General features: G+C 38.5%; 1 protein-coding gene across 3 annotated transcripts in view; it reads right to left on the reverse strand.

The window, feature by feature from the left end:
* The window catches only part of lef1 (lymphoid enhancer-binding factor 1), a 46,239-nt gene that overhangs the window by 18,024 nt on the left and 4,504 nt on the right, over nucleotides 1–23,711 (reverse strand). For 2 of the 3 annotated variants that reach the window (XM_039688839.2, XM_039688858.2), the window contains exons 4-6: nucleotides 2,664–2,796; nucleotides 622–715; nucleotides 277–396 (exon numbers count right to left, since the gene is read on the reverse strand). In XM_039688839.2, coding sequence (XP_039544773.1) covers nucleotides 277–396; nucleotides 622–715; nucleotides 2,664–2,796 — 347 coding nt within the window. The remainder of the gene's footprint in view (nucleotides 1–276; nucleotides 397–621; nucleotides 716–2,663; nucleotides 2,797–23,711) is intronic. The other variant, XM_039688847.2, reaches the window with a different exon arrangement.

The raw sequence follows: 23,711 nt of genomic DNA on the forward strand, positions 1-23,711 counted from the left end.
TTTTGTGTTTGTGTCGGTCGGTCTAACTCAAACCGCATTTTTCAAATATATCACTTACCCCACCTTTAAATATAGAGTGTTTTTAAAAGCATGCACAAATAAATGTACTATATCAGCAAATATATATCTCATATTAAGCAATACCAATAAATTAAAACAAAAAAATCTCTAATATTGGCCAATAATCAGTGCTCTGTAATTATATGTGCGATCAGGGAACATAAAGACATTGATTGTATTTTTAGCATGCTATAGCTGAATGGACGAGACACTCACATGTGCATCAGGTCTGTGTCGTGATGCGGTTCGTGTTTCACCTGCGGGTTGACAATGGCGGGATGGGGGATTCCTGTGGCATGGGGTCCAGGAGGGCCTGGTACCATGTGATGAGAGAACCTGAAAGTGAAAAATATTGCGTGTGGGTTAATGTATCATTCACTCTCCGTATTCATAGCTAATAATATTTACCTTTTGAATATTCATGCTCTCAAAATAAAATAAAATAAGTCTATGTAGCCAACGTATGGAATTTCCAGTCTCTACTTACACAATTAGCTCTAATAAAACCTGATCGGTTTACGTCAGTTGTCAAAAACTGACGATCTCTTTAAATGCACTCACCATCCCAGTGGAGGGGTCATCTGTCCGACTCCCCCAGGGGAGAGAGGGTAGAAATTGGGAATGTCTGGTCCAGGATGATGCCTGGGCATACCTGCTTCAAGATTCAAGAAGAAGCGGATGAGAAAACCACAGTGACGTGTGTTAGTGTGAGACAGACACATCTGGAAAACAGCAGTGTGACATCAATGTGTGCTGCACAGTTGGGCCCTATGGTCCGGTACGGTGCATATAAGCGGATCATGGGATAATTAGGAATGCTTTTGCGCTGTTCTAATAAGCCCCGCTGATATGATTCATGCTGCTTTTGGATGTCAGTTGGCCTGCGGTACTAAGCTTCTCAACTTCACCCCAAACACACGCGTGCACACTCACACAAACACACATCTGCACCAAGGTCAAGACAGTGTTTGTGTATAAAGACTTAAACTGAGGAGGGAAAAGTGAAGTAAGGCCCTAGGGCTAAATTAAACTGTCAAAAGGGTGTCCGTGGAAGACAACAAAACCCTAGGGATATATACACAAACAGCAAGAACATTCAGTTTAAAATCAACCCTTGAATCTCCAACTGATCATTTCTCTTTCACATGGAGCTCAGAGTGTGTGTTCCTGCAAAATAGGCTTGATGGCATATCAGCCAGCAGAAAAGGAAAATCATCCTGGTGATCCTACAATATGCACAGTAGGATCACCAGGAATGTATATTTAAAAGATAAACGTGGTCTACTTTGATTTCACGCCGACTATCTGTACGAAACCATTAAATGCTGCACATTTACCTCAATTCTTACTGAAAAAGATCTTGAAAAGGCTACTCTCTCATATATTCTTTGTGTAAGTGTATTATCCATTCCGCCCTCGGCGTATTATGTCTGATGAATAAGTGACTCCATGTTTGTGTATGAAAACAGAGCAAGTTTTGGATCATTTGGCCAATCTGCTTGTGGCGTGCAGCCTAGTTTAGGCTATTTATAGCTCTCCAGACCTCCTCTACTTCATCACATCCTGTCTGCCCTCTCCCTCGCCAGTTGCCACAGAGGTGAGTGCTAGCCGGAAGGAGCACATATGGAGTTGTGTTCGCGTGCAACAACGCCTGCCAAAAATCTCAACGCCCCGTTAAAACTGTAACCCCACCACCTTTGACAGACTTAGGGGAAATAGGATTCTACTACGAATGAATTGTTAGCTTATTAAAGTGTAAGTGTACAGTTCATGTCTCTTCAGATTAGTGATAGTAGAGAAATAGTGCTTAAGAACACCAGGAAATAACATTCCAACACACAGCAACAGAGTTAAAGGGACAGCGCACCCAAATTGAAAAACCGTCAACCTCAAGTTAGCCTCAATTTAATTTATCTGTGGAACACAAAAGATGATATTTTGAAGAATGTTGATAACCAAACATTTTTGATGATACTGAGAAAAAAAATATTCTCAAAAAATCGTATATTATACAGAATAAAGTCAAATGGGTTTGGATGACATAAGGTCTAGTAAATGGCAGATTTGTCATTTTTGGGTGAACATAATTTTTTTTTACCCATATTGTTCCCCATACTTCCTTCGCCTATCCAAAACAATTTTCTTTTCCGCTGATGTAACCAAAAAATATTAACCAATATCAAAGCCTACATTTCAGTTCAATAAAATGAATTAAATCAAGCTCATTCCTATATAATTTTCCACTGAATATTCTATTTTACTCGTTATTTATAGAACATATTAATGTTATTTATTATGCATTGAATGCATTTTTGAAGTCATTTGACCCCTAAGTCAAAGTTGGGGACTTGTCAATTATAAGAATCATAGTGGAAGCTAATTGGAAATGGTTGCAATTGTGAATTGAGTATTTAATTTAGTTTTATATCCATTTGTGTTGCTCATGGATATTATATTTAACTAAAATAAAACTAAAACCATTTAATACTTAATGTACAGACCAATGGCAGACGTAGTTATAGCTGCTAAATTGTGATTTTAGATGACTTTAATAGTTTGCAATGAACAACAGTAGCATATTTGTGCGGTTTGCATGCGTTTACCTTGCTTGGGGTTGATGTCCTGTGGGTGGTGTCCCGAGTGTGGGCCGGGGGCGAAGTGCTCGTCACTGTATGTGATCAGAGGGGTGAGAGGGTGAACGGCATGGGACGGCTGAACCACCGGCACCTTATTTGACTGCAAAACACAGAGGGAAAAAATCATCATAAAAATGCGACTGAGGCATTCAGACTAACAAATCGGCATCAACCCAAAAAAGTTGAGCATGCACACTTCCAGCTCACCAGTGCTGATGTGTGGATTGCCTACTGCAGTAGTTTTGGAAAGAAACGAATGAATAAAGAAGGGGGTTGGGAGAGACAGAGGAGGAGAGAATGAGAAACAGGGAGGGAGGATGGGAACGCCACAGGGCAGAGGCAGACCAGAGGTCTCGGGGCTGAAGATCAAAGGGAATCATTAGCCAGTGAATAAGGGAGTTCATTACAGAGCCCCGGCCGTCTGCGGTGGAACTAAGCAGGGTTAATCACGTCAGCAGTGGACTCAACACACACACACACACACACACAGCTCTGAGCTTACTCACAAAGCAGTGCTCTCCACACCACAAAAGGACATCAAGTACACAATGTGCAAGAACATGTAGCACTTTTTCAGATAATTGTTGAGCTTCTCCTTTACCTGGTCTACTCTACATATGATCTATTTCTGTCCAAAATAGTTTATTTATGAGAGCCATAACTGCTAAACTCTGGATTTTCTTTGAGCCCAAAGTCAAAGTTGGGGGCTTGTCAATAAAATAATCAAAGTGGAAAGCTAATTGGTACTGGTTGAAATTATGAATTTTGACTAATTTTATTTAATTGTATAAGCATTTGTGTAGCTCATGGATATTGGGGTTAACTAAAATAAAACCATAAAAGAACATGTTACTTGAAATGAAAATAAATGTAAATGAAATAAAAAAATAAATACATTTTCCCATAGCAACATTTTCAACTAAATGAAAAACATTTTCATTTAGTTGAACTTGATGTACTAAAACAGCTAAAACTCAAATAAAAATGAATAAATATTATATATATATATATATATATATATATATATACACACACACACACACACACACACACACACACATATATATATATATATATATATATATATATATATTTGTGAATATATAAATATATAAGTGAATATATATATATATATATATATATATATATATATATATATACATATACTGCTCAAAAAATAAAGGGAACACTTAAACAACACTTAAAAAGTAAAAAAAAAGTATTTAATAAGATTATTTCAGTATATATTCAAAATTAAAATGGAAAGTATAAAATATTGGTAAGTCTATAATAGAATCTCAATGATACTAAATCACCACTTTGTAGCTTAGATTTAGCAATAAAGCTTTAGAAAATATTAAATAAGAAATATATTTTTATGAAGAGACCAATCTCTTTCCCATTGATCAGTGTGGTAGCATGAGAATTATGAAATACATAAAGCATTACGCATACACATCCTTCACCATTCATTAATTTGCACTAGCATGATAAAAACTGTCCTGTATTTGTTAACCAGCAAAAAAAGACACAAGAACACACATTTGTTCATTGTGAGTGGAAAATTCCCAGGAAGACTTCAAGGCAGCTTATAATCACATCACATTTCAACTAATGTATTAAAAATGTCCTATGAAATCAGTCTGAATACAAAAACAAACACGAAATCCCTTTGAAAGAAAAGTGCAAAAAAATAATTCATTGATTGCCTATTGTTGCCTAAAACTTAATTTAGGTTCAGCTGTATTAAATCTCCACAACTTTACCCGTCTCACACGAGTAAGAAGCGGCCCACCCGTGCCACAGGCAAAACTCCCACAGGCATGAATGAGTGGTTTGTCCTAATTTGGGAGCAAAGGTTGCCGTTTCCGACCAGCTTATTGGCCAGAGAGGCAGGTGTAGGGTGCCATTTCCTCAGCAGACGTACTGCTGTAAAACCATGGGGAGGGAAGAGTGTGTCCGTGTGTGTTTGGATGGGGGTGTTATTATTTCAGAGTCTCTCAGACACTGGAGCGTCTGAGAGGGAGGACGATGAGATGAATGGCATTCTCTGGAAAGATCCCAGCTCTCATAACCAACACTAGGAGTTCCAAACACGTCCAAAACACCAACATTTCCCAAGGCATTTTTTGGGAGTCTTGATGCTGATAATACAAAACTGTGTATGTTCATTTATTCCTCATACTTTTGAAAATGCCAGATGTAGGACATGCACTTGGATCCTTTTTTGGTCCTAGAAAAACAAATATAGTCCTCCTAACCCTATCCCTAACCCAATCCCCAGTAAAACCAAAGGAAAATGTTAGGTTGATCATGTTTTTGAAGCCCTAAGCTCTAAGTGTATCCCTAAAATATGCTGGGAATGTTGTTCCAAGACCAACAAGGATGTTGAACAAGGAGCATGTCCTATTTGGTGTAGCAAATATATTATATTTAACCACTTTTAGAAGGTTGTTTCGACCCCACTTTTGGCGTAATAATAACTTAAACGTATATAAACTTTGCTTTACTTCAGTACAAAGGAAACAAATTGTAGCCAGCTGGAATGTCGTTTTGAGACCAAGAACAAGCCTCTGCCAACCTTTCACATCTGCAGTCAATCGAACAAACTTGAAATTGGTACTGGGCAAACGATATGTGCCAAATTAATATTCATAAGGCAGGCTGACAAGGTTTATGACGGGTCAGATTCTGCCAGATGATTATTTTTTGTTAAAACTTGTTTATCAGTACGATGGCCGATATAATCGAATTAAGTGAATTCACATGCTTCAAATGAAACAATTTAATAAGATAATAACATACAAATATAACATTATTAATTAATTAAAAACAATAGTAAAACATCTCCTTTGCTCTTTTTACAAAATAATAAAAAACTAAAAATTAGCCTGTTAATAATTCACTCCCTTGTGTGGTTTAAATACAGGTTCAACTGATGGTCAGAGGTCACGGCTAATCTGGACTAGTAGTTTTAAAAAGGCTCTTTTGCTACCTTAAGGAAACCTTATCCCTGAATCGCCCTCATTACTAATATGTGACTGGGGGCAGTAGCTACTGTGAAAGGCCTTCACTGGAAGACTGCACGATAGAATCCTTACCCCCTCTTCATTTTACGCCTCTCAGCTCTTATTGGCTTTTCCTCTGGGAGAGAGATAAGAGGCAGGCATATTTTTCATTTAAGCCCCTAGTCTCTGTCTCCGAGTAAAGGAGAAAAAGAGATACCAAAGAGTGGAAGAAGAACTTAAAAACAGTTTGAGTTGAAGAAAGGAGTCCAACGCAAGCATCATGCAAAAGACACCACAACTCTCCAGTATTATCAATACGAGGTCCTCGACTCACGGCAGCCATGAAAAGTTGGAGCTGGCACTTTGCGTTCCACCTTATTCGATCGGGGCCTCTTTTATGTCCTCTCAGTCGCAGCTGTCAGAGCCCATTTCTCTCAACTTCTTAATAAACTGCCATCTCGGAGCATTGCATGAAGCTAAAATTCCAGCAGGGAACCTCAAGACTGCAGTGCCAATTCATAGGGGCCCCAGAGGCACAACCTTGAAAAATGCTCGCTCTTCCAAAAAAATAAAAGAGAAAGAAATAAAATGTCATATTTAAAATACATCCAGCTTTCCAAAAATGTGGTTGCCTTTAATATACGAAGGCAGGGTTTGGTTCTTTTGGCTTTCTGTGGTCTTAAATAAAAGTCACGCAGAGTGATTCACCGCCACTCAAGGCCATTCAAATCCTTCCAGGTGGTTTCGTGCCACCCAGTTCCCAACCCGTCTCAATTGCGTATTAAACTGAAAACACTTTCGGCCAACCCGACCAGGAAGTGGCCGGACACCCCGAATGCCCACAGGAACTCGGTTCGGATGGTGCCATGGCGATTTATCCCCAAGGATCTCTCAAGGGCCAGGTTTTTCACAGGCCCGGGCGACAGGATATGGCACGGACGGACCTCCCCCCGTTCTCTCTTTTATTATGAAGAAAAATAATAGGCTTAGGTTTTTCTATTCATATTTGCAGAGAGGCGGTGCCGATTGAAAAGAAGCATGTCCATTTAGGATTTTATATGCAGGTCTGGCCAACCCTGCCTCTAGAGCCCCTCAGATGTGGTTTAAAAGAAATTTCATTGTGCAGAACCCAAGCTGGCTGAGGGCCGGCAGAAAATCCAGAGGAAAAAGCAAGAGTGCGGGAAATGGCAAACTTGGGTGCAATGAGTTGGGAGACAAAATGGACACTGTTCATTTCAACAACTTGTCCAAAAAGCACCTCTACTTCAACCAATCAGCACTAAACACTGAAAGGTAATGAAAAATGATCAGGTCTAGATGATAGAAAATCTGGATGGGAAACCATCTATCATCTAACCCAAAAAACCTAACCACTGCCTGTGGCAACATTTCTGCAAAATGACATTAAGTTGCTTCTTACGTGTTTCGCAACACTTTCAAAGTGAAATGTCCAGTGAGTAGCACTAAAAGCACATCAACTTTTATCTGAAACAGATCTGGTAGCGCTTTATTATGTTGGTTGTTGTACGTTAAGGTTAATGCTCCATCACGTTTGAAAATAACGTACCAACTACACTAATACTGGCGCTAAACCGAACTAATAGTGTTGACAAAAGCAAGCGTTGTGATAAAACACATTTGTTGAAGCAACCATGCTATTTCCGCTGCTTCTACAAGACTTTATGGGATTCGTACCTTCTCGCTTCGCATCGCAAGTTCAATACTATACCATGTGAGTTACAGAGCAAGTTTAGCCATAGAAAAGCCATGTATAGAGAGCCTAAGTCCCGCCCCTCCGCTTCCGGCTCATGGGACCTTATTTCAGAAAAAATATGAATGGTAGTCAATGGCGAGAGACAACTCATCTTTTTATTCCGTCTGAACTGTGCCCTCAATTACACATATGATGTTTGTCAATTTAAAAGATAATTCTGAAAGTCAAAAACGTCGCAGTTTGTCATAAAACAGAAGAGTAACATTTAGTTTTATGTGAAAATCGCTCTATGAACTACGTCTCCCGGGAAGCGAAACAACGAGTGAGATCCTCTGCTCGTGTGTGTGCAGTCTGGTACAAAACACTCAAGTATGACGGCGTAACGTTACGATTATAACGTAAGACTAGAAACAATGAAAGACAATAGCCTCAGTAAAGTTAGCTTCATTCATTGAGAGAAAATGTGCGCCTTTGGGGTTTGTAGTCTTTGTAATTACGTATTTTCACAGTCTTATACTTCAACGGTTTTACATCAAACTGCGACTTTCTTTACTTTAAAATCTTTTAAATTGAAAAACATCATATGTGTAATTCAAGGCATAATTCAAACGAGATCAAAATATTTGTTGTCTCTCGCCATTGATTACCATTCAATATTTTTCCGAAATAAGGTCCCATGGTGGTCGACCGGAAGGGGAGGGACTTAGGCTCTCTATATGGAGCTGGTTATGTGATGCAAATATCTAAATAGATTCATTAACAAATCATGCACTATGGTGAAAATGTTCTTAACTGTGTGAAAATAAGTCTTGATTAACAGATAATTGGTCTGTGTAAGCAGTAATATAATAATTGTTGACGTTTTACTGCCACTAATGTTCATTCCAGCTGGAAACTGTAAAATACTTTAATCCTTAAGGTTTTGTAGTTTTGCCAAAATGTAGGTAAGAGGCACATTTTTCCAATCATCCTATGTTGCCCAAAACATTGTCAGTAAGTTACCAACAAGCGTTTTCTTCGCACCACCAGCCCTTTGTCCTTTACTCAATTATCTCATTTCCGTGGTGTTGAAGGGGGGAGGGTGGGATATAATAATCGCTTCCCTCTACTGTAATTTGTATGCAATGAGGACTCCTCATGCCAGAGGCTACAATAAAGTGGCTGAGTGAAAGAGTGCGAGGTGTTTTGAAAACATTCGAGAGTTGGCAACTTAAGTGGTAACGACAGATTGCCATACAGCTACAAATCTAGGTGAAATCCCTCTATAATGTTCACCAAAGAGAAGATGACCACCATGAATAAAAGGAAATTAAAGAGTGTAGATGTTCAAACAAGCCAAATGTCCAGGTCCTTCTGGGTTCAATACACATAATAATGATGATCACCACATAAAATATAATTCAATTAATACACATATAAGGCAAGGTCAGTAAGCGATTCTATCACACTAGTCTCTTGTCTGTGTCAGCATGTATAAGTCTTGTGGCTATACTTTTGAAACGGTGAGTATTTTAGTAGTGTTTGCCAGACAAATGGGTTGAAACTATATTCTGTGATAAATTGACATTGACACAATGGTAATTTAGATTTATATGAATGAATGAATAAATCCAGTGGTGTCGTACAGAACAAAAGCAGTAAAAAAAACAATAATTGTTAGAGGAAGGAGTTGCAATTAACTTGCATTGTAAACAGTAAATTGACATACATGAAGGTAACATATTTAACCCTGAACATTTCTTTAGCACTATGTAGGAAAATCAGAATAAACAAGCAAAAACCAAAAAAATATTGTGAGAAAAATTGACTTGCTTTAGGTTTGTGACTATTGAAACATTTGACAAAACACAGTCCAGTCCTGAATAGAAACACACCCTGTACTACCAGCCAAAACTACCAGTTTTAGCCCACAAACACACACACCCTAGTCCAGGTGTTCATACTCGCATCCCATTGGTGGAAGGCATGACCTTTAAATAACAAAGATGAACACACACACACACACACACACACACACACACACGTTGCCCACTCAATTCAATATATTGGCCCCTTTAAAGCCCCAGTAGGTGAGCAACCCCAGTGCTGAGACGCCTAAAATAAAGAGAGGCCCCCAGTCTAGAGTGGTGTGTTATAAATGCAATGTGATATTGGCAGAATGGCCTGTTGGCTCTGGGGCTTAATGTAACCAAACCCAATTAATGAAAAGCTCTCATGGCACATGCCACATGCCCAAGGTAACGATACAAACAAGAGGAGGAACCGAAGGGTGGATGGAGAGTGAGAGAGGTAGAGGAGACGGGAACGAATGGAGGAAAGCCTGCCCTAAAAGGCTTTAAAAGAAAGAGAGTGAGAGAAAGACAGAACCTTATTTAAATCATTCTCAGGGACGAGTCTATTTTGAACATTGTTGTCAGATCCTGAATGTTACACCCACCAAAAATTAATAATCTAAAATAAAATAAAATGTATATTTTACATTTGATCAGGTGGTTTGTACATAAAAAAAATAAAATAAATAAATAAGAATATAAGAAATATGTTATGGGGTTTTGGGTGTTTTTACAACTACAAAAAACTAAAAACAAACCATAAATAGGGACTGTACAAGAATAATTAGTACCATATTTACCTAAGTTCAAATGGTCTTCATTTTCTGTTTACGCTTCTGGGTCTATACGACCCCAACAATTGATTGAGTAATTGTACAAAAAATATAAATTTTTAATTATACAAATAATATATTTTTTTAGTTTACTTCTCATCTATTCATTAATGCTGTGTTTTTGGAGATATAAAGTACTTTTGTATCCATATACCACACAATTCCTCAACTACACCATTAGCTTTAGCATTTGAAATAATATTTTTTTATGATACATTGCATTTATGCTCTAGTAGGCCTTCATTTCTGTGTAAAAATGTTCAGATTTATGGCGGATTTTTTTTTTTTTTTTTTTTTTTGAGACACATGAAGAAAATATATTTAGTTTTTTTCACATTTCCCATTCATTTCAATGTGGGGTCATATTGACCCCGAAGACCAGGAGTTGAATTTTTTTTTTTTTTTTACATACCTTCAGAACAACCGAATCAAGCCCAGGTTTTTTTTTTTTGTTTTTGTTTTTTTTTTTTGTATATAGATAGATAATGTTTGAAAAGTCACAAAATCTTATTCCATTGAGATGAAGGGAACCTTTTTTTTATTAAGTAAAAAATGATTGGGGTCGTATAGACCCCATGACCCGATTGAGGGCTACGGACAAAATTTCCAACAATAATGATGATAAAATAAATGTATCAATACCAACTTCCACCCATGTGCTAGCTAAGCCTTAGGTTCAGAAATTTGAAAGCAGTGCACCAGCTGTCATCTGCAATAGTCAAGCAGAGGAGCAGAAGATCAAACATCTCACCCATTAATGGCCCAGAAAACCACATCACCGGCATATGCAGTGCTGCATTCTGACAGATGTGAACCATGTGAAACAAACACAAATCTGATACATAAACGCTGGGACTGCGCCAACCTGAGGCGGCGCACACCACGGACGAGGAATTTAAAGCTCATGGCGAATAAAATACAATATTTATCAAGACAATAAGGCGACAATGCTGCCTAACTGACAACAAAGGATTGAGTGGAAAGTGTTGAGTGTGGGCTGTGACGACAATTAACAGACTGTGTTTAAAATTCTATAGACATTGCCGATTGGTTGTGAGGTAATATCGTCACAGTTTTGCATTGCTTGGAGCTTATATAAGGGCTCTCACCATCCCGCTGCACGAGGCTTACGCAGGGCTCATTTCCACAGCAGGACCTGGTCACTTCAAAGCGGCACCGAAAGGTCAAAATTTCCAGTGAAGGGGACCGGTGTCAGCGGGCAACGCAGCATACACTGGCCATACACACACACACACAACGTGCCATTAGCATGCATTCTGACACAACAGCCACGCACATTAAACTTTAAAAGCCAGCACGACTTCTACATGCCAAACACAAGCATCCGTGATCCTCACAATGTTGTTGGAAGTGTGGAAAGCATGTGAATGAACACTTGTTTATTCCTTTCTTTCATACCGAGCCAGCTCTCGCTCTCACTCTCACTCTCTCTCTCTCACTCACTCGGTTATTTATGGAAAGGCCGATACTCCAACATAATCAGACTGGCCAATCGCTGCTATGCAACATGCTAGGGCTAGCTTTACAGACGACGAAAATTAAACAGCTCAGTAGCAAAGCACAAATTAAAGGGCTGCTAAATGTACAGTAGACACACTTTCTAAGGGTTTTAACATTACAACCCAAAGCATTAGCGTGTAACAGACATGAATGATCCCTCGAATCATGCGGCTTGAGTAGAGGCAGACAAAGCGATCAGAATTTTTGTGTTAATGGACCAGTCGTCAGTTGGGTTATAGCGGTGAATGGGAGGCGACAGCATGTGCTCTAAAAGCAAAAGTAAAAATCTGCAATAGCGTTTCAAAGACTTTCCAAAAGAGGGTAAAAATATTGAGAGATTGATTTACAGCAGTCAGAAGAGAGAAAGATGTCACTCCCTCAGCCATTGTATTATAAAACACCCTCACAGTAGCGTTAGCTTTTTGTCATTTACGGACCAGGTAATATACCAATATATAGCCTTATAAATGTTTATATTGGTAATATACCAATATATAGCCTTATAAATTATCAACATTGCAAATCTAGTCACATTTTTACAAAACTGAATAAATGTGTATTCCCTTTTGTAAAAATGTGACTAGATTTGCAATGTTGATAATTGTAGATTTGCAATGTTGATAATTGTAGAAACGCCTCATCACAGATAAATTGTCAGAAATCAACTAAACTAATGAGACAAAAATAAATAAAAAAATAAATAATATAAAAGAAAACACTTTTTAAGAAACAAAATTAAGGGAATTAAAATACGAGCAATTATTAATATATATATATATATATATCTAATATTTTAAATATTTATTTTATTGAAATATTTTTTTTAACTAAACTTATTTAAATTCATATTTATTTTAATAATACTTAAAAAATGAGGATAAAATTATATAAAATTGACATTAAAATAGAGGGTTGTTTCTACAGAAATAATTGGTCCCACCACAAGGTTAAGAGCAGAATCATTACCAAAAGAAAATGAATGTACCCATTTCAACTCCTCAATTGCTATAATAGTTCATCCTCACGATAATAGCTCAGAACACCAAACCGCACAGCAATCACCAAAAACAACCTAGCACTCAAAGGCTCCTTCCCTCAAAACATAAAAAAAAATCAGTTTCTTCTACGACACAAATAAAGAAGGAAGCGGTGGAAGACATATCAAGTTCTTGAGTGAGCAGGCATTTGAAGGAATGGGATTTGCCTGGCATGTGCAGACGGTGCTTGCCAGCGCATTCACACAGGTATACGGCACATAAATGGCTGCCACTCTGGATTTGGGAGGAACTTGCAGCGAGGGGAGAATGAGACCTGTGGGGGAGCTTGTGATGGAGGGGTGGAACAATCCGCTCCCTCGCAGGCTCAGGTTAATGTTTGAGTGAAGCGGTGATCCTCTGCCACACGTGTGTGTTTGTTACCGTGTGTGCACGTGCACGTGTGTCTGTACCTGCAACATCAGAAGTGCTGGGCTGTGGTGAACAGAGCTACTTCAGATGCCGGGTAGTGACCTAGTTTCACACTCTCAGCAACAAAGCCTGAGCTTTACGGCCCAGAGTTAGGGATTGGGATGAGAAGAAAAGAGGAAGCAGAGCAGGGGGAGGGTGGGAAAGAGACAGAAGTCTACACCGGTTGAAAGCAAATTAACATAGCATAAGATGTGGATTTCTGCTCGGCACACATCATAAACGTTCAATAGTTGCATCATACACACACATTTTCTCTGAGCACTGCAATGGTCATGTTATGACATCATGCTCTGTGGCGTCTTTTTTTAAAAACAAGCTGAACATATAACAATTACTATAAATCAAAAATGTAAAAATATACAATCTACTCCACTTTCCTGCAATGCTGCAAACATGCAGCTTTAAAGATTGCGTTCTGTTATGAGGTACGGCTCGGTACAGCTTGGTTCGTTTGGCTTTAGCTCGGTTGCTTTTCCACTGCAGTTAGTACCACTTTAAAGTGGGTGGGATTAGTTTAAAAGCAGTCGCCACTGTTACTGGCTATTTAAATCTAGCAGGTTTGGTTTCTCGCGTCGCAAATACAATGACGCTGGTAGTGACGATCCTGTCTGACCAATCAGTGATCTGCAGTGTGTTCACGTCACATTTCAGTACCAGTATGGTACGCTTGGAACCTCAACAGACCAGGTACAATTTAAAGCGAGCCGAAGTAAGCCGTACAGTACCGTGCCATGCAGTGGAAAAGCGCCACAATTGAACCGTACCGAGCCGAGCCGTACCGTACCATGCGGTGTAAAAGCGCCATTATTGATCTTCTATTGGACACGCGTCTTTACGTGATACAAATTCGCAGCTCAGAGTTCACAAAAACTGAAATTGAGCACAGCGAAAGGTTAAACTTTTTTGCATGCGCTTGTGTTTCCAGTGTTCAGCAATGGGACAAAATGTGCAGTGTAATCGCCCATTTAGGATACACCCCAAAAACAACTCCACTTAAAATCTTCCCCAAATAAACCCACTATCCCAGCAGGCACACTGTTATATTTAAAGGAAAAGTGTTTTCCATTTTCTAAATTCCTAAGTAAACTTTTCCACAGGTAGCAATGTCAATGCCATATGGGTTTGCATGAAATAATAAATGATAAATTCATATTGCAATGCACAGTAAGAAGCGTCTGCCAAATGCATAAAAGTACATTTTCACGAAAATGGCAATACAATAAATGAATGGCATGAAATTAAGAAAACAGTCAATACTGCTTGTCTTCTGTATGTTTGGAAACCATTATTTTTCCAATCACCTCTGCTTTTCAAGGTGCGGTAAGAAATTTAAAAAACACAGTTTCAGACAGAGCACCAAAACACACTTGTAGCCAATCAGCAGTAAGGATGAGGAGAGAGAGCTCAGTGCACAAGACAGAGATTAGCAGAACGACTATAGAAAGAGAGAGATGGCAGAGAAAATGCTGGGAACATAACTTTAAAAAGAAGGGTTACAAATACAATCAAGCAAAAGACAGCATATCTTAGTTTCTTAGTGAAATACAGAAAAACCGCTACTTGCGCATCAAGAAAAAATAAAGCAACCTTAAGGCCTTCCTGCTCTCTCTACAGCGCTGGAAAGCTTCTCTGATATTAACACAGGTCCTTTTGCCTGATCGGAATCCTTCTTTTTAAAAATTTAGATGTTCCTGGAACATCTAAACCTCCAACGCCCGGTTTAAGAATCATTTCAAGTTTCTGAAAAGTGAGATAAAATACTTCTAATACAAGTTTTCTTCTTTTGGTTCCCTTTTTAGTGATCGCGTTAATCTTGTCACATTTGTAATGTATTAGTCACTTTAACTCATGAAAATTAGGGATGCACGTTATCAGCAACCGTATCGGTATCGGCTTCATTTTTGATGTTATCATTATCGGCCTGATAAGAAAATTAAACAATTGATATATTAAAGTCGATAAATAATGGATTATTTCCTTCAGCTGTGACACTTCAGATGTGCACTGTTCGCCATGATGTTTTTGAGTTGCTTGAAATATGATGGGAATCACTCAAAAAAGGAAAACACAGTGCAATGTTTGAATGTCATGTCATATAGGTAACATAAAATTATATTGACAACATTTTAATTGTGTGCTTGGGACATGGACTTTTGTGTTTGTAATCAGGCTCTCAAAAATCTCATAAAAATTTGGATTTAGATTTATGGGCCAATATATCGGTTATTATCGGTTTTCAAATATAAAGAATTATCGGTATCGGCCAAGATTTTCACATAAGTGCATCTCTAATGAAAACTATGGTTTTGGGGATGGAAGGGATGTGTTTGCCATTGAATAAGTAGAGGGGCTAGATAACAATTTCACCTGAATTATTGTAGTAACACGAAATGCTTTCACTTATCGAGGGTGGAGGCATTAGGTAGGGGCCTGTTTGTTTTGGTGATTTCAAATATCAATGGTGTTTAAAATACAGTAAATAACAATAAAGTACAGTCACAGTATTCCATTTATATAATTCTGCATTCCGTCCACATTTTTGGCATCACACAAATCATAAGGAATATGAAATCATATGACACTCTGGTCACTTAATATAACTATAGGTCCCTAATTTTAAGTCTATAAGATATTTTATCCACCGGACGAAAATCACTAAGAAAAATAATAGTACACCGGTCCTCAACAAGCTGTATGCTTGCATGTGTTCCACTAATTAATTTTTTTTTATAATTATTTCCCAAAATCAATTTTCTTATTATTTAGCTTGAAATCGTTACTTGTGCAGTTCTCCGTGACAGAGATTATTTAAAACGTAAATGTGATATTTACTGCAATATATCAGAATCTATTCTGTCAGATTCAAGACTGAATTAGTCTCAATAAGACAGAGGATCAGTTGTAACAACCCTACATCTTCCCTCTTTTATCACGTAAAGTCTTTGTTGCACTGTTTTGCTTTTAGGTAGGACAATACCGCATTACGCACAAACCTCTCATATAAATGTGGCCTCGCCACATTGTGAGGGAATTAGCTAGTTAACCTCAACACAACGGCTTTTCAATTTAGCATCAGCCAGTGAAAACCCTCAGTCTGAGAGCGCGCACACACTCGCACTATAATCCCTGAAGAACAAATGACTTCTCTCAACCCACGCATGACTAGGGAGCACTTCAACAAGCTCTTGAAAGTCGGCTCACACACAGGACGGGCACCTCCCCCGGTTCGATACTTTTGAAGGACTACTTTTGTGGCTATTGTCCCGACTAAAGCAAACAAAACATCGGCTGTGTGCAAACAAGACGAGACGCGGAGGCGGAGTATGCAAACGTGCATGAGATCTTTGTTTTCTTGACTTTGTGCAATTTAAACAGGAGATAATGGGATAGGAGAGGGAACAAGTCCAAGATCTGGTCTAACGGAACGGATTCAGAAAATTAGCCCAACCCTGTGTCTGTGTCCATTAAATGACAGACTGAAAAACAGACGTGTAAATAAAGGTGTCATGTGCTACAACAGGGTTTTAATTAATGTTCAATCTCAAAATGAAAACGAGCTGAGAAACCATCAGACAGTAATTCTACAGTAAGTATTATTGATCAAAGACCACGTATAAATATCATTGTATGCCAGGCAAACCTATCTGGAGTCTTCTGCAGGAATATGAATTATACCATAATGGATTCCAAAACCCACAAAAACTCCACTGTGTACTACACAAATCACAGCAAACCGGAATATATTTGATAATTTTAACATTTGTGGCTTTTAATCCATGTCTTATAGCTTTGGAGGTCATATGTGCAAACGTCAAGTATTTCTCTTCTATTAAAACAGATGATACTGATGATTCATCTTGGACTCAGGGGCGTAGACAAATTAATCTCTAATGAAATGTTCTCAAGAATGAGAAATACCACCTTTCTGTAACGCAACCAACCAGCAATAGCACGTAGCAACTCATGATTCATGGCTGGGGTTTTTTTTCCATTTGAAATTTGTGGAAAACACTTTTCCAACTCTTACAACTGTTATTTGTGTCAACAATATGGCCTGTATCCTACTCTATAAGGCCTATTCTCAGCAGGTCTGAAACGGACATCATCAAAGAGATATTTATGTTCATGAAATGCTTATATGCGAGACTATTTGAAATATAGCTTCAAAACTTCCAGTACTTCAGCCCATCTCCAAATCTTGGTAACTCACGCACAGGAGCCAGTCATCGACATACACTACAAAAGTGTACATTTTAAAATAATAGTGTCATCAAAACTATGAAATGACACTTCTTTTCTGACAAAAATGTTTCAATGTTTAATATAAATCACTATCAAGATATTTATTTAAAATATATGAAAGTCAATATAGGCTCTAAGTTTCAAGTTTCACAATTTTTAAATCACTTTGGCATTCACTGCATCATTTTAAATGGCGTGAGAAATACTTTTATAACAACTAACTGTATAAATTCCATGTAGTCTCAATTAATAATCATAAAAGCCACATGCATTATAATTACAGAAGATTTTTAGATAAAGATTGTAAACTTCCCAAAAGCATTTTATAGACATGTATCTACAAAACTAATCTCAAAGATTTCAGATCAAAATGGTCTTAAGGTCTTGAGAAACAAACATAGTCAAGTTTGCATCAATAACATCAATATAGTGTGGTCTCGAACCAAGATCTAAATAAGAGTTTATTATTACCTATGCATATCCTTTGAGAGGCACAGATGTCATTACGCTCTGGTTCCACGAAGTTGGTACGAGGTGCACAAAGGCAAATCTGAACAAACGCAGTCTTGCAGAGTATTTTTATAGGTTTCATCATCCAGCATCAAACAATCGGGAAAAGTAAACAAAAGTGCTACTCGTCTCAGGACTCGCATCCGCAACCAGAGCGAGAGTGAGTTAGACTGACATACAATAAAATAGAGGGTAAAAAATACAGAAATCCCCGTTATAGAGTGTATTTGAACATGCAGTCTCATATCACAGGCTCTATATATTTGTGAAGGGCCCTTCAGCAATAAATGAACACTCCACATAGGCCCAAATCAATTAGCGATAAGGGAAAAAAAACATCACAATGCAGGTCTGTTGAGATCAGTAACAGTAATGCAGAAGGCCAGAATCAGAGATGAAAGATCAGATCAAAGCAGCAGAGCAGTCAATTTGTCTGATGAACCTTATTAACAATAGGCTGAGATGCACTGGTAATGGTTACGGTTTGCGTAAACCATGGTCGAGCATGAACATGAGTGCATAAACACAGGAGAAAACAAAACAAGAATAGAGTTGCATGTATTTAGTATATAATAGTACTTTTTATGTTTTTGGAAGAAGTCTCTTACACTTGCCAAGGCTGCATTTATTTAATCAAAACTACAGCAACAGCATACATTTTACAATTTAAAATATTTATTATAATTTGTTTCTATACATTTTCAGCATCAATCCTCCAGTCTCCAGTGTCACATGATCTTTGCTGCTCAAGAAACATTTCTGATTATTATCAATGTTGAAAACATTGCGGAAAACATTTTGCGGAAACCATGATTTTATTTTCAGGATTCTTCGATGAATAGAGTTAAAAAGAACAGCATTTGTTTGAAATAAAAATCTTAAGTACCATTATAAATGTCTTTAGTGTCACGTTTGATCAATTTAATGCATCCTTGCTGAATAACAGTATTATCTTTGAGAAAAAAAAATCTAGCCAACTAAATTAGATATAAAAAAAAATTGTTAAAAAGGTTTTTGTAAATTCTTACATTTTTATTAGGGCTGGGCAACGATTAATCGCGACCAAAATAAAAGTGTGTGTGTAGTGTGTATAATTATTTTGCATATAAAAATACACACACATGCATGTATATATTTAAGAAATATTTGCATGAATATACTGTATATATGTATACATAATTTATATTAAATATAAATATTACTATTTTATTTATTAATAACACATGTTTCTTAAATATATACATGCACGTGTGTGAATTTTTATATACAAAATTATTATACACAGCACACACACTTTTATTTTGGATGCGATTAATCATGATTAATCATTGCCCAGTCCTAAATAAATTTATACAAAACTTTTTTTTTTTTACATAACAACAAGCATTTTATATATTTTACTGTTTTTAATATAAATTGATATTAAACGTGTTTAAAAATACATTTTAAATTTCAACAAATCTCATTTGTCATTAATAAATACATCATGTAATGAACACTAAAAAAAGGTAGTGTTCCCTACTACTACAAAGAAAAAAAAAACGTAATTCACAAGTAATTCAATGTGTTACTTGACATTTCTCAGTAATTGTTTGTGAAAGTTGTTTATACACACACACTTTTCTTTCCAGTATAGCCTATACATCGCCATAACAGATGGCTACAGGCCCCCCTGCTCTCTGGGTCACTGAAAATGTGTTTATGTTGCCATCAGCATCTTAAGTAAGTGTGTTTTGCACAAATTGGACACCTCCAGGGGCGGGACAGTTTCCCCGTTTCAGTCTAATGTGGGAAAGCCTGGAGCTTGGGGGCGGGTGTGTTGGCAGAACCGGGCACACGCTCCACTACAATAGGCGAGCCTCGTTAGCTCCGTAGCAATCCCACCGCCTACGCCACACCAAAACATCGCCCGCATAAATATGGGGACATCTGCAAGGGTAATCACTGCATTGTGCTCCCATTTTCTGCTCTGCTGGACGGCAACAGGGCAGCCTGCTTTTCAACACCTCTCCCCCTCCCTCCCTCCGCTGGTCCTCCCTTCCCCTGCCTGGGCTCCGTTTCTGGGGTCAGAGTCCCTCAGGTAACAAAACCCCCTGAGACTTGTGCTGAATTACATGTAATTACTCCCCACAATCTGATTGATTTTGGTCCGAATAGGGCAAGAGGACACCTTTAACTTCCTGCTTGCCTTGCTTCAGTGTATCTTTGTCAACCCCCCCCCCTCCTTCCATGCACAACAACCCCCTCTAATTCCCCTCACCATCCCTCGCTCACCCTCCCCTTCCCCTTTCTCTCTCTCTCTCTCTCTAACGCTCACGAAACGAAGCCAAGACTCTTCATCTAGTAGGAGGCAGAAGGCTTTGAAGAGATCAAAGCCAAGGCCGCGAGCAGTTGTGCGCCCTGGGAATACGCCGCAGCTCTCTGCTCCACAGCCCCCTTTTTCCAGCGTCATGTCGGATTGCAGCTGGATTGCATTTCGCCAGTTTTCTTAATGCTCTCGGTTTTGACTTTGACATCACTGATCCCCCCCCCACCCCCCAACCAACACACACACCTTCTACACAAACGAGAGAGAAAGGAAGACAGTAAAAGACAAAAACAAGAGAGCGAAGGAGAGAGAAAAAAAAAATCAAAGAGAGCAAAGTTAAAATGGAAAAAGCTGGAAAAGAAAGGAGTAAAATAGGAGAAGAGAGATTGACAGGGTGATTTTTATTTTCACAACTCCATAATTGGCCAGTTCAAAGGCGGATGAAAAAAGGAAGCATTTGTTTTTAATTCCGCGGCAGATATGAAAGGAGCGACAAACTTTTATGAGTTCCCCAAAAATTAAAGACAGGCTCTTTTCACATTCAAAGAACAGGGTGTTTTTTATGGCCGAGACCACACAAAACGAGCTGATAGCAAAGCCCACCCCTCCCATCCGCGGCAAACATGAGTTGACTGACTGACTGCGAGATGCCGAAAGAGAGGGTTTTAGTGCGCAACACAGAGAGAGGGAGTGAGTGCATGCGAGAAAGAGGAAAAAGAGGCTGTATCCATGCATCCATTAAACAGCCTTGCTAATAAAGCCTGGTTGCAAGCCATCTTTTGTACTGTAACTCAGAGAAACCCTTTACCAAACTCCTACACCAGGGAGCATGAATATTTCAGTGGCGTCTGATCCACGGAGCATGTGAAGCTCTTTTGCCCCCACATACACAAACAGCCTGACAAAAAAAATAAAAAATAATGAGCTTCAGAAAAAAATATGAAAAAAAAAACAAGTGGAACCTAGTGGCACAGAGCCTCTATTGATCAGTAAAAAAGCAGTGCAAATGAACTTCAGAGATGCGTGCATGCATGTCCGCAAACACAATGCGGTTTCAATCACTGTCACTGATGAATTTCTCTTGAGATGACGAAGGTTTGACGAGACGCTCGACTTGTGTTTCTACGTGCCAAAATTACCAGCGCTACTCAATTTTCAACAGTTATACAACTAACGTGATTTGATAGAAGAGGGTTACTGACACGCATCGAATGTGGATTCTCAAACAAACAATTGTAAAATGAGAAAAACATGGGGATTTTAAGTCATTCGAGACTAAACGAGCTTGGAGTGACATGAGAATACACAAAACGAAGCAACAACCTTTCAATGAAAAGGAGTAAAAAAAAATGCAAAAGAAGAACAACTAATCTGGCACAAGAGCGTCAGCTGTATTGTCAAAATAAAGCAGGATTTAAAGAGGCCGCTGGAGGGTGATGGAGGTCACAGCCAGGCCTGGAGACATAACATACAGGAAAAGTGATGACAACTGTGATGCGAAGACAAAACACAACATTGCGCTTCATTTGCACGTGCCCTCAGGATCCTCTCAACAGGTGCTACCGCTGGCTTGCAGAATAGCACAAATAACACTCGTGTGTTCAAGCTTGTTCAACGCCAGCTCAAAAATGATCACCTTTAAGATATAAACTTGGCATTGAATATTACCAAAATTGTTGATGAATTTCACATTCATGCGTTAAGTAGATGGTTTGATACAAAGCGAATTACTCAACCATGTTTGTAATACTATATATATATATATATATATATATATATATATATATATGACAGCATTTCTCGAAAACACAAAAAAACTATTTTATTTAGGCGTTCTGGCCAGAATTTCAAAGTTATTATAGTCTCCTACTATGAAGACACTGCAGTGGGTCTCTTGACATTAATATTTTGGGGTTGGTAAAATGCCCCATGGAGGCAAACTTTTGAAAATTAACCTAATAACACTGCCAGCCTGTTTTGCTTTGTACATCCGACACATGGATTCAATATGGCTGTGGTAACCAGCCGATGTAAACAGAGTATCAATGGCCCTCTGTTTCAAAACCCTGGGTCTGTACCAGTGCACTTCAAAGGGCCGTGGGTTGCTGAAATCTGCGAGGTCTAGGCCACGCTGGTGTTCAGACCTGCTCAGCAGATGATATGGCTACTAGTTTGCCCCTTATCACCCATGTGTGGGGGTGGTTCGCTTTGCTTGCCTTCATCAAAGGATGACAGGTTACGCGTTTAAAGTCTACGTGCTAAAAGCGTCAGGAAGGCATATGGGTGAGTTTAGAAGTTTAAAAGTGTAGATTATGATGTAAATAATAATCCTGAAGAGCACGACAAATATGCTACATAAATAATGTTACAAAAACCACACACAATGGCTGCTGGGAACTGTAGTTTCTTCGAATGGTGCAGAAAGGAAAAGAGTGAGAGTAGATGATCCAGCTGTGTGAAATCTCTTTAGGCAAAGCCAGGGTTTGGGGGGGTTTGTGATTCCACGGCATGTCCACGCCAAGAGATCCGTCACATCCCACATCAAAGCAAGCCGAGTGCGAGTGTATATCTTGGGTCGGTTCTTCCCGTGCCTCACTGCCAGAGGCCAGTCAGGATGGGGGAGGTAAACGGCACAACGACAGAAGCTGCTCCACCAGTAGCTCCAGCAAATGTACTACAGTAGCCATTCATACATATGGAGAGCAAGCTAACCATCAAAACTTAAGGTAGAATCATTTAAGCCTCAATGCAATCACTCTATGTCTATTTAAATAATAAATTAACCTACTTTGCATCCATTTAATGGTCTTTGTTCTAACTTCACATCTGCTCCACTCTGAGAGTTTTGCGCGCCAAACGTGAATATTTGTCACAGAAACAATATGCTATTTACAATGTTGCCCAATGACATAGTTTGTTTCAAATTATAGCAACTTCACAACCAAATATACAAAAGCATTGAATCCGGAATCGCAGCTAACACAGAAAATGTGATGTACAAACCACTGTACAGGTGTAAATTTGGTTGAAATTCTTATACATGGAGAAATTTGATTTTCGTTTAACTAATATTGGCTAATTATTTGAGTAATCACTTTGATTGTTATAGTTTTGATACGTGAAAAAGCATTTGGATCAGCACATTCTGAAGAATTTCAGGACATTGAGATAAAGGCATTAACTAACTTATGGGTCAAACATGTAACATCTCAAACACTTCGTGAGATGAAACTTTGTGCTCGAACTTTAAATAATCCAATTTAAGATAAAGATGAAGAAAACGAAGAAAGGGGATGAAGAACAGATTAAACAATTCAATGAAATTCAGGACCCCATCGCCCCATTCTTCTCTCCAACTGATTAAAAGGGGCCCGAGATAAGCGGAACTACATGAAACGCGAGGGAAATCATTTCAAAAGGAGGAAATGCCTAGGTTGTCTTAATTCCCAATTCACCATTTCATACTAATGTTAAAATATTATAACTTCAAAGCAACAGGCACTAGAGACAATGCAGCCCCAGTGTTTACCTGGAAACATTATCTGTTGACCCCAAGTTAGTCATCTCAAAGGAACCCTGGA

Source organism: Pimephales promelas, chromosome 6 (assembly GCF_988280905.1).
Source record: "Pimephales promelas chromosome 6, fPimPro1.hap1.1, whole genome shotgun sequence".
NCBI lineage: Eukaryota > Metazoa > Chordata > Actinopteri > Cypriniformes > Leuciscidae > Pimephales > Pimephales promelas.